Below are 12,258 nucleotides of genomic sequence, written 5' to 3' on the forward strand. Positions count from 1 at the left end.
TTTATTTCCATTAAACCAAGACAATTTTCCAAATTAATACAAGATAAAAATTCAAGGTGGTTGGCAAGGGGAAAACAAGTTAGACTGCATGTCACATGTGTTATTTTTATATGCCCCAAAATATATTAGAATAAACCAATACTGGCATGTCAAACCAGCACTTTCCCACAGAACAAAACCAGCAGAATTTTCCGTTCTCCTCTAGTCAGTAGTTCTATAAAACTAAACACACATACATGCAGCCTGCCACTTCCATAGCCAAGTTTACAATGGGAATTTGGAACCGTCCTCTATCAGAAAGTCACAAAATTGTAGCAAAACGCTTATTTCTACTGCATTTTCATACCCGGTGGATTTTATAATACTTCCTCTTTCAACAAACAACAATCTGCCTTCCAGTGTTTACTGTAAGTGCTTAAAACGGCATTACTACTTGCAAACAGGCCCGAGGCATTAATAAAGCCTTATTCATTTCATACCAATGGAAGCACTCACTCCTGCCCAAAATCAAAGCCGTTGAAACCCGCAGTTTTGACTGCTGGTTTCACCGGGCTCTGAATTTGCTACAGCATTGGACAAAACGGACAAGAAATCCATTCTCTTTTACTTGTTTCAATGAAAATCTCCACCTTGAAAGCAGTGTTTTCAAGTATTGCTATCCTAGTTTCTAACGCCTACCGAAAATCCTCAAGAAACAAGACAAACAAGGAAAAGCCTGAATGGAGAGAAGAGTGCATTTAAACAATGATCTCCCTCCTCTCCTTACCCCACCCACCCTCCCACCCAGGATCTGGCCAGCTTAATTCCAAACTCACAATTTATTGTACAGCTGTGGCCTGGAATAAGCTTTCCCTGAGCGCTCTTTCTCCCTGTTTTGAAAAGTCAGAACGTGTTTACTTGAATTCAGCCATTATTATTGCCATTATTGCCATTTTCTTTGCTAATATGTGACATATTCTAGGGAAGTTATTTCATTTTGGTAGCTCTGGATTTTCTGTAGACAAACTTGTACTCTATTGCTCCAGATACATAAACTGAAAGTGCATCTGACTTTTAAATTATTCAGGCAGGTTTCAGAAAGGAACTAGACCCAAAAGATCTACATGCACAGATCGTCATAGTGATTCATCTCCACCCAAAGACGCAGAATTAATAGCACATCCGCTCGGGAATTTAGTGGCATAGCATCATTAAGAGACAGAACTACTTTGCATTCTGGAGCCTGGATATTAGGAGGGAACAAAGCGCTGCGCAAGAGGAGTCAGACAGGGAACGGGAAGGAGCATTCGTTTCACGTACAAGTAAAGCAAGCGTTTCACGTGCAAGATGCGATCCTGCATCGTCACGGCGTTTGTATGATCTTTGGAGGTCTAGTCTCTACCTGCTACCCACCTTCACACGCATGGGAGTTGTGCCATATACAGAAGGAAGCCTCAGAACTGCATCAGAGTTTGGCTTAAACTAGTCTAAGTCATGGGTATTTTTCATGGACTCTAAATGCAAATCCCCAGAGGAGTGACCTGAAACGTACCCCCAAAATGCTACACTCCATAAATAACCCAGGCGACTTGCGTTAATGCTGCTGACTGCACTCAGGATTCAGTAGTCTCGCTTTTTCCTTTTCAGGATTTCTAGCACACGAAAAGGCGTATTAACGCCTTCCCCCATAAATAAAGTTAGTCTAATAATTTAACTTTGTAGATTTATAAAATATTTTCTATGCAACTTAACACAATAGCCTAAAAAAAGCAATTAAATTTAAGAAATAGTATATTTACAATTAAAATAAGTACAGACCTTATTGGATTTGCATTCATTTATCGCACAAAATAATTTACAAGGCCTAAAGTTATAAATAAGTCACTGGAAAGCTTTCAGAGATGTGCATTCTCTGTACGTCAGAGCGCAGTACAGTTTCAGGAAGCAGTAATGAATTCTGGCTACAGTTTTTTCATGAGTCCTTATGCTGGACGGCCTTGACCAAAACGGGATTTTGACCTGCAATAAAAACACATCAGAAACAGACGTATGTTATTACTGGGAGAATGTTAAATTGTCCAGACAGCTCTCTAGTTCAGTACTTGCTTGAAATTACTTTTATGTTGAAGTGCCTTCTAAAAAAACAGGCTAAAGAATCTTGGCTAACACTTTTCCAGCTATCCATAATTTTGCAAATAATTATCTCGGAGCAGCAGTCAGCCTTCCAACACAGAAGCCATAAAGCAGTTCTTCCAGCACAGGTACAACAGTTTCATTCGCTTAGCTCTAGTTCAATTTGAGAAAGGGAGCTTTCACATCATACAGGGCAAGGGAAGGGATGCTGCTTCAAAAAGGCCTGTTTTCCTTTAAACACCTCCCCAACAAATCCGTGTTCTGCTTTTTCCTTTTATTTTAAAACCTTACCTGGCATTCTTCTCAGCGTTGTTTTGTCGCGCGCTGACCTGCGCCGAGGCCTTTATCTGAGCTTCAAGTCTAGAATAAATGCCTCCTGCATACTGGAATCCAGAAAAAAAATGATCAAGTTTTGACATTATTCCACCTTAATCAGTGACTTTTCATAGAAAACACTAATATTCAGCAGAACCTACGGCATGCTTGGTTTCCTTTTCACAAACCAGTACTGAAACCTTTTAAACCCTTCCTATCTGCCATGTCCAGTTAAGGCAGTGAACTTCCATATTTAAAAGTATTTTCCCCAAAAAAATCATGCTTGAAGAAAATGAAGATTGATAAAATTCAGTCCTTTCCCGTGTATTCAATATTTAAGCTGTTTTCATTTGTGTAACATATTTTTGTTACCAATGCTCACTTCAGTTCTGTAAACACTATATCAAGACAGGGCAAATCTTACCTCTTTGCTGTCTTTTGACTTGACTCGATCAAGGTCTCCCAGTCTCATTTTTATTAAGTGCCCAGTAATCTCGGACATTCTTCTCTGATCTGTCAGAAATAAGACAACACATTTAAGAAGGGAGGTTTCCCTTGCTACTGAAAGCAGAAGGAACTAGACACACGCTTTAGCGATATTCTGTTTATAAACTCAGCTTTCGTTTCAGCTCAGATAAAAATCTCTAACAACCAAGATCCTGGACCCTGATGCATAATGTAAGTTCAGCAGTGTTCTTGGCAGACACCAGCATCAGCCTGAGGCGTTACACCGAGATGAAAATCTATGAGAATTGTTTTGAGGCAGAACTTTTCAAAACATCAAAAATGCACAAGAATCTCAGAGGACAAGAGGTGGAACTTATTAATATAATTCTGAATATGTTTAGTCAGAAAGTCTGCAAAAGAGATAGAAGTGAATGTTTTTCTCTGTTTATCTGCACAGACAACAAATGGCAGAGGAATGCAGGAAAAACTATTTACATACTTAAATAGTCATCAGATGACACAACTATAATCTCTGTAGATTATGTGCTGGCATTCCAAGTAAAGGACATAAATCACGCTAACATACACTTATTATGCATTTTTTCTTTTTCTCCTGCAAAGTTTAAACTCCTTTCCAATATTTTCCAAGAAAGTAGGCCCAATGCTGCCCATGTATTTTTCAATCTGAGCCCAAGACTACACTGTAGAGTTTTATACAGTAGATTTTCTTTCCTTTTTCCTACCACAAACATTTTTTTCTCTCACAGAATGGATGAGATTGCTAATAAATGCCAATGAAATCTTAAAGTAACATTTTCAGAAGGAGTTCCTGGCTGCAGGAATATTTTTGTACAGTTTGGAAGAGTCTGATATTGTGGTGTGGTTTGGATACAGCTGATTACTAACAGTTAGCCTAGCTGAAATCTGCTCACTTCCAAATAAGGCGTTAAAAAACCCCACCACCATTCTTATATCTGAGATTAATTTAAACCTAAATGTTTCTAAGTAGCTCTGTTTCAGGAAATTAGCTGTTTCTTATAAAGAAGAGTCATTTTCTTTGCATAATATTAACTCTATTAAAGCTGAACTCATGCAAGAACAGACCGTCTTCTCTTTGAGCATCTTGGTTGAATCTTAGTGACCTGGAGGCATCCCACTTGTTCTGCTGCACACTCACACTGGTTAGAAAAGAAAGATGCACACAATGTTATTAGTAACAGACTAGAAAAGGGATATACACTACAATATGTTCTCAAGGACTTTGAAAATGACTTACATGAACGGAGATGCATCTCGGGAACATGACTATCAAGGAAAGAAAACCACGTTAAGTGTGTTTTGAGATCAAGTCCAAAACTTAAGAGAATCCCACATTATTCAACCCAGAGAGGCAGGCTTCACAGTTCTGATTTTACCTTGTCAGATGGCTTCTCCTTTTTCTGAACACTAGGTGAAGAAACCACTTTCTTTGGGTGCTTGTAGGATTTCTTTGATTTCTCCTTTCTCCCTGCTAATTGAAGAAACAGCTAATAGCACCACCACAGATATTTGTAATTTCTACAGAGCTACAAAAAATTGTGTTCCCTTTATTCCTTTACAAATAGAATAAATGAACGGGCTGATTTCCTTTTGTTAGTGTTGAAGGCATGCTAATACACACAAATTACTCAAATGCTTCCCTATTACACGCATACAGGAACAAGTACATACTTCATATGCAGAGTAGCTACATGTAACTGCACAAGTTTCTTGGTGTAAAATTAAAAGCAAGTGCACATAAAAGCCACATCTTCCATATTAACCCAATCAACAAGCTGAGTGATATCAGACCAAACATGTTTAAAGTCAAACTACAATTTTTTTAAGAATTTTTTAAATGTCCTGGTGCACTCCAGTCCCTTTGTGTCAAGACAAAAAGAACAAACAACAGCCACTGTTCAAGTGGCTCATTGCTAGGGTGGAAAGGAGAAGCTGCTTTTTGGCTTTCCATGTTCCAAAACGTCTTGTCATATTAAAAAAAAAAGGAATGAAAATGCTTTTCGATCATAAAGAGCTTGTCTTTATGCAGACAATTCTAGCCATGTTCGCTAGCCATTTTGCTATGTAACCAGAAAAATATTCTGAAAACAAACACACATGAAAAAAATACAGTCGTGTAGCTCCTGCCTTTTCTTCCAACATTCATCTACAAGAAACTTGATAAAAGCAATCGGATAGTCTTTCCTGCAAAACACGCCCTTGGTCAGCTTTGAAGACATCTCAGACATGAACAGTTGCAGCTTTCCTCATTTGCCAGTGATTTTGATGGCACTTACAGCGGGGTAATTGGTATCTAAATGCAGAAAAACTAGAAATAAAATTCAGGCAACAGTCTTTTTTATTCTAAAAATTCCTATTGTTTAAAATTTACTTACAGAAGAATTCTGCAGCCTTGAAACCCTATCTCTAAATTCCAGGGAAAATGACTGTAAAGGCTTGTTGTACCTGGTTTCCTGCATACTTCCTCTTCATCCCCCACTTCATCCTCCGTGACCTCCGAGCCAGTGGTATACTCCTCCTCTTCAGATAACAATGACTGCTGTTTCTAATCAAGAGATGGGGTCACAGGGAACAGTTCATAACCGACCAGCACAGAATAGTGAAAATATTATGGAATGTGACGTTTACGTTGTTTGAACATACACATACATCTTCTGAAGTAAGTGAGAATGAGTGCCTAGTAACCCATGAGAAATGATGATGCTTAACATGGACTGCAAGTTCAGAAAGCTTCAGAATCATGTTTTTGCAAGAAGAACAATCTTCTTATAGGACACTGAAAACAGACTGCAGCACAAATCCTCAAGAGTGATAAAGGTAAACCGCTGCTCTGTAGGCACTTACATACAACAGCAGTAGATCATGATATCCTATCCTACTGAATGAATGCCTCCCCCCTCGCCACGTTTGGCTAGACCCTCAGCCCTGAGAACAGCTTTTTGCAATGAAGCAGCAGCATGAAGACGTCACAAAGCATCTCAAACAAGCCATCAGAGACAGACACTCAGAAACTCTGATTCTGATGATTCACATTTCTGTCAGCCTAAGAAATGATTAAGAACTGATACATGCCATGCTGGTCTATTGTGTGTTGTCATTTATAAAAACCTTCAAAAGGCACTTTTAATTTTTATTCAGGCCAAAGCAGTACGTTGCAAATACTTTATACTTTCTTGTAAAAAAGTGTTGCTATACTGCAACCTCCACATTAAAGCAAAAGTAAAAAAAATACATTTTCCACCAAATTAATTAGAAAATAAGACAAAAATCAAAATTAGTTCTCTGCCAGTGCAAAAGAGCAAATATTTGAAATTATGAACAAAAATATTTTACTAACCAGCTGTAAAGTCCAGTTCTTCAGAGAAAGAAACTGTAGTCACAAAAAGAGAGAGAAAGCATATAAGTTAAAAAGCAAATAATAATTATAAGCAAAGAATGTGAGTGGAATTCTAAAAATCAGAGCAGTATGTTATAGTGCAGCAACCTACCCTGGCAACTCCTAGAAGGCCTACTTCCATCTTTAACTATCAGCTTTGGTGGAACGACTAGCCGCTAACAAGCTGTGAGCCACCAACGGATTAAACCCAGTGAATTTGGAGTCACATTTTCAGTGTGCCAAACCTTAGCACTAAAAATACTTACAGCTGATTTTAATCAGAAAAGCAGACCAGGACAGGGGCAGTTGTGTACCAGATTGTTACTGAGATTAACTTTAATAGCTTCCTGCATTTATCACAGGAGAGCTTCTGATACTCTGAAGCTCTCAGAGAATCAGCAGCATCATGCTACCACCAGGAACGTTGAGTTAGCATAAGTTCCACCATGGGTGCAGAACCTTATCTTTTAAAAACAGAAGTAGTATTAGAAACAATCCCCTCAAACTTGAGTTGGAAAGCATCTCTGTTGACCCTGCATGCACACAGTAACATACATGTATCATAGTTGTGGAAAGTAGTATCTTTCACATCTTGGAAAGAAAAAAAAAAAACAAACAACCCCAAAACAACCCACAACCCAAGTTACTGTTCTTCATTTATGGGTTCGCAACGTCACGGGGACATACCCAGACGTATCAGCAGACAAGATGAAGACAGCAATTAATTGTTTGCCACATGATGTACTTTTAAGTATGACCGGATCCTTAAATATCATCAGTTTAAGAATGGGATGGAAAACACAGATCTATGGAGAACTGCTTCTGCTTTACAGAAATACTTCTGGGAGACATGGTAAAAGTTTTGCCTTTTCACCAGCCAGACATTTTGTACCTACGCTAGCCTATGCTATCCTGCAATGCTGAGCAATGCAGGACTTCCTCCAACAATGGATGGCTTCAGTGTTCTTTTTTTTTAAAGTTGCCTAATGAATTCTTCCAAACACCCTTGTAAGTATCTTCATTATCAGAAAGAAGTGGGGAAAACACATTAGCAGTCACTCACAGCATTGATTTCTCCAGTTTTGGGACCCCACGGCGTATTTGGTTCCACAAGCACATCGCATTCAATGCCTTTTTCATCACTGAGCCCAATACCAGAATCACTTAAAGAGAAAGGTGTGAAATGAAAATATTTTTGTTTCACAGCATCAGAATCAGTCTCTCGTTACTCACCGCGTATCAAGGGAAGACAGATCTCCAAGTCAGCCACATAGAACTTTGATAACAATCCATTAAAATATAAAGGAGTGAATGCTTATGGAGGTTGAATGACTAAATGCCTGCTTGAAACGTAGAAGGAAAAAGTACGGCTTGTTCTCTTCCCAATTTCCAACTAAACAATCGAAAAGAAGTTATCTTTAAGAAGTTCTACGTCACCCATTTTAAAAATGGGAGAGAAATCAAACAACGCGCACATGTGTTACGTGCTGAAGGCGAAGTTATTTCCGTAACACAATACAATGCTTATTGTCTTGTAGGGATGAGAATCTTACCTATTCTCATCCTTAGTGAAAGGAACAACAATAACATCTCTATGATGGAGCAGATCATCCAGTATTTTAGTAGTCTGGGACAGCAAAGCATCCCCATTTTCCTTGCCTGAAGGTAAATCAACCATGTGATCCCTCACTTTGCAGCCCTGCGATACACACACAGAGAAGATCAAACACTTGCATTAACGGGAAGAACTGATTTCAGCAAGTACCACATGAAAAGTTTAGAAGATGAACTTTTGCGTCCCAAGGTCTAGTCTGTCCCAGGACACGGCAATGATTTACAATCCTTATTTTGGAAAATATTTATTTTCACTACCCACTGCCGTGCCACGCCAACCCCCCACGCCATGAGTTACGCTCTTTTCAAAGTGAGCTGGTACTGAAGTACCTTTGGGAGGGTTGTAGGATCAAATCGAAGAACTTTTTGGTTACAACAGGGATATACTCCTGTGCCAGTCGAGCCCAGCGCACTTGCCACACCTGGATAAAGAACTGGCTGCGAATGGTACTGGCAATGGGAGAATTCCGTACACAGGAAAGACTACATGACAATAAAAAGAGAGATAATGAGAGGTGAGATAACCCATGGATGTCAAAAGTTTTGCACTATAAAAGAACACATACCAAGCTTTATTGCCATATATTTTCCAAACTGCAAAAAGTCATCCACAACAAGCCATCTATAGACAAATGAGTAAAAGTCAAAATATACTAACTTGGTTACACCTTGAGCAGGTCAACCAATTGACAGTGCCCCAAAGACGCCAGTAAACATCCCGCCAAGATTTCAGTTCGTCATGAAGGCCAATTAAGTACTCATGGACTTCCCAGGTTTTGTCTCTGAAAAAGCAAAAGGTCAGGTCGCCGAGAGTCATAGCTCTGTTCTGATCCTGCCACCAGAAAGGTGAGGTGGGGAGGGAGCAGAGCACCACATGCTCCATTGGTGAAAAGCCTACACAAGAGTTTAGAACAGGAAGGATACAATGTGGGACAATCATCAAATTCAGACCATGACAGAAGAGCTTTTCACAACATCCTACACTTATTAACAACAAAGAATTGCAAGGCTTGATTCATCTCAAGCTCCATATAGTATAAAATTATAAGCTAAGATAAACATCAAGCCTTTTGGAAATCAGAGGAACGATAAAACAGAGGAAAATATAATACACAGAGTAGAAGAAATCAAAGTACACACATACAAACCAGTTCAGTCATATTGCAGTTGTCTGTCTTTAAAGTTAATGTGTTGTACAACAGAAGCAAAGTGCTGCCATTCTATTTTATTTACTTTAAAAGCCAACCAACATGTTCCTATATATCTGCAACATAGCAGCAGTTACTCAGAACTGAACAAAAGAATCAAAGTTTGAAAATATAAGAGCATGTCTTTTTGATGACTATATGTATCTGAGACTTCTATCTAGTCTTAAAAATGCACCTTGTACCTTCCTAGTGATAAAATGACACATGCCTCCTCTGAATTCAAAAGAAAACGCACAACCTGCACTGGTGCATGTTACCTTCAGAAAAAGCAGATACTGTTTTCCCCCATTTATAAACCCTGGCCTAAACTGGGTTTTATTATATGAACATCCAACCTACACTAAGCAAGCAGTACTTCCTACGGAAGTTAGTTCTAGGCACCACTAGAGGACCAATAAATATAAACGTATTTTTAAATCATGAAAGGTAGGCTTGTGTTAGCTCATAAGCCCAAATTCATTAGTGGCCAGCATCACTTCATCTAAGGAACAGTAAACGGATTCTGTGCAGAAAAGCAGTCACAAGTACCACAAGGCAAATAATTAGAAGCTAAATAATCCTCTGAGCAACTTTAAACCCCTGCACATTTATATGCTAGGAATTGCATCGCGGCTAAATACAGTCAGCTTAAGTGAAGAAATACAATTAATGAATGTTACGTGGCTAATCACCTGTGATCCTCATAGGTCAGGACAGGGTCGCAAGATTCGCTTCCATTTAGATTGTTAGGCAGAACTTAACCCATGCCTTGGAATTACTGGTCAGAGGTAACACTAAATACACGATACCTTGGAAGCTGATACTGAACTGTGTTTTAGTTGTTCTGAACACAACAGCTTTGATGAGAAAGTTCTCCTGTATTAATTCCCACCATCTTCCTTAAAGGGGGCATGCAGGGAGGGAGGGAACTGCAGCGATCACACCCTGATCTTCATTAAGAAGAGAATCCAGCTGTTCACAAGCATGGATCAGACAGAATTGGATTAAACATTTGCGCCAAATGAATCGGGCATAAAAACAGAAGAGGTCCTGGGAGATTCTCTGACAAACACTTTAGAACAGAAAAACAACTGGCAAAATTTATTTATAGTAGTCTTTAAGCAGGCCTGAGTATTTGATTTGACAGTATAAGCCCTTTAGCATTTCTTTGCTGGCAGAGGTGATCTCAAACCTCACAGAAATGCAGCCTTTGATTTAGTTTGTCACCAACTACACATATCTTAAACCTCTTTGATGAAAGAATTAGCTGAGTATTTTCTATTTAAGGCAGTACAACCCAAATTAGCCCTCCCAGTAATCGTGGCTGCAGTTTCTCCATTTCCATTCAGGAGCAGCACTGCTGAATGAATTTCAGAAGTAAGTCACCATAGCCCCCTTTTTTCTTTTTTGCTAGGTAATAGAAAAAGTTGAGATGGTTCATACTGCTCTTCACATATCTATGACTTCATTCTGTCATGCGAGCATCTGATAATTCCTAAGCTTGTAGTATTTTGGAAAATCACCCAAAAGCATAAGCTGAAGAAACATTAAAAAAAAAAAGTATTCACTACCTTATATGAACATAGACAATATTCCCATGTTGATCTATGTTGATTTTTCCTGGTACACAAGGAATTCTTCTTTCAGTTTCCTTAGTTAGCAGCTTTTTACATAAACAACACCTAGATTATTAAAAATTTTAAAAAAGAAGGAAGAAAGTATTGGAGTAAGAGCAGGACTTCAAAACACAGGGACTGTCCTTCCAACTGAAGCAGTAACACAGAGCATACCTGTATAATGTTGCTGCATTTCCTCGAGAATCTGGATTGAGGTACTCTGGGTCAAACAGTCTCTCAATCTTCTTGCAGAAAAGTTTACTATTAATGACAGCAACACAGCTTACCCATTAGAAAACAACTAAACATTGTTTTATATACAGTAAGACTAATAATTATATTCTGATGATCAGCAACGTCACCATATTTCTCTCAGAATCTAGATTATTTAAAGGAAAAAAACCACACTAAAAGCTGTTTGGATAACTGGTTCCTGATCTGGTCATCTCCTATTTTCACACAGATGTCAGGGAAGAGATCCCTTAATTTTTTCCCGTTACTATGTTGCTTGCCAATATATAAAGACCTTTAAATTAATGAATAGCTCTGTGAAATTACATTTAAATTCTAAAAGTTATAATTTCTTCATCCCTACTGATTAAAGTTTCACCTTGCTTGTCTGTCAGTCTGCCCTCCAATAATTGGCTCTTATCTTGATACTGACTATGCTGGAGTCCTTATGTATGAAATACTATTCCATCACAACTATTCAGCCTTCCAGCCATCCTAAGTTCTGTGTCTAAACAAAGTGTTCACAAGATGCTGAAGCCAAACCATTCTCTACGAATTAGGAGCATGTCATCCCATAAAAGGTTCTGTACCCTAATCCTGGCTCCCATGTGAGAATTCATGAATAATTTGTCCATGACACCCTTCCAGTATGGCCTTTCCTTTTGCTCATTACCTATAAAAAAATGCTCTTTCCTTGTATTCATACTTTTAATATGAAATTCTGAAGCCACTTCTTGATATTCTGTGTTAAAGATACATCATATGAGAAAATAAATTGTCTATGTATCACTTCAAATCCCACACTGTCTTAGCTGTCCTGAAGAACGATCCAAAAGCCCAACAGGACTTCAGCAGTGTATCACAGGGCAAAAAGTTACCTCTTAAATTTGTCTCTTTTGTCCTTCAGCTCTTCTACTTCGTTGTGCGTGAAGAGATCAGCAATGTGCGTAACAAGATTAGCGTTGATACAATTCATGTTACATGGCGTGGCTACAATAGCATTCATATTTTTGTGACAATAATGAATACATTTTTCTACCTAGGAAAAAGAGAAACAGTAAAAATAATGTTAAGGAATTCTAGACAAAGCTATTTCAAAAGGTGTGTAAATTGCTACAAGATTTTTTTTTTTTTTTTTTAAGAGTGCAACATTAAAGGACACCTAAAAAAAACCTCAAGTCTCAGACTTGTCTAAAGACAACTCTGAGTTAACATGACTCAGTGACCTGGACTACAGGACAGAGTGTACCCTCAGCAAGTTTGCTGATGATTCCAAACTGGGAGGAGTGCCTGATAGCCAGGAGGCTGTGCTGCCATTCAG

The 12,258-nt window shown here is 38.6% G+C and overlaps 1 protein-coding gene across 1 annotated transcript; it reads right to left on the minus strand.

Annotated features, from left to right (window-relative positions):
- Nucleotides 1-1,961: 1,961 nt before the first annotated feature.
- KIAA1841 (KIAA1841 ortholog) lies at nt 1,962-11,976 on the minus strand (the record flags this gene model as incomplete). The annotated part of the gene is made up of 15 exons (XM_010151727.1): nt 1,962-1,998; nt 2,404-2,495; nt 2,852-2,940; nt 3,979-4,052; nt 4,151-4,179; nt 4,290-4,381; nt 5,359-5,458; nt 6,251-6,283; nt 7,353-7,452; nt 7,843-7,988; nt 8,234-8,386; nt 8,562-8,685; nt 10,662-10,772; nt 10,881-10,967; nt 11,816-11,976. Coding segments are annotated over 15 exons (1,428 nt in total), but the record flags the coding sequence as incomplete, so codon positions are not given.
- Nucleotides 11,977-12,258: the final 282 nt, after the last annotated feature.

This window comes from Eurypyga helias, unplaced genomic scaffold, assembly GCF_000690775.1.
Source record: "Eurypyga helias isolate BGI_N326 unplaced genomic scaffold, ASM69077v1 scaffold3295, whole genome shotgun sequence".
In the NCBI taxonomy this organism is placed as follows: Eukaryota; Metazoa; Chordata; class Aves; order Eurypygiformes; family Eurypygidae; genus Eurypyga; species Eurypyga helias.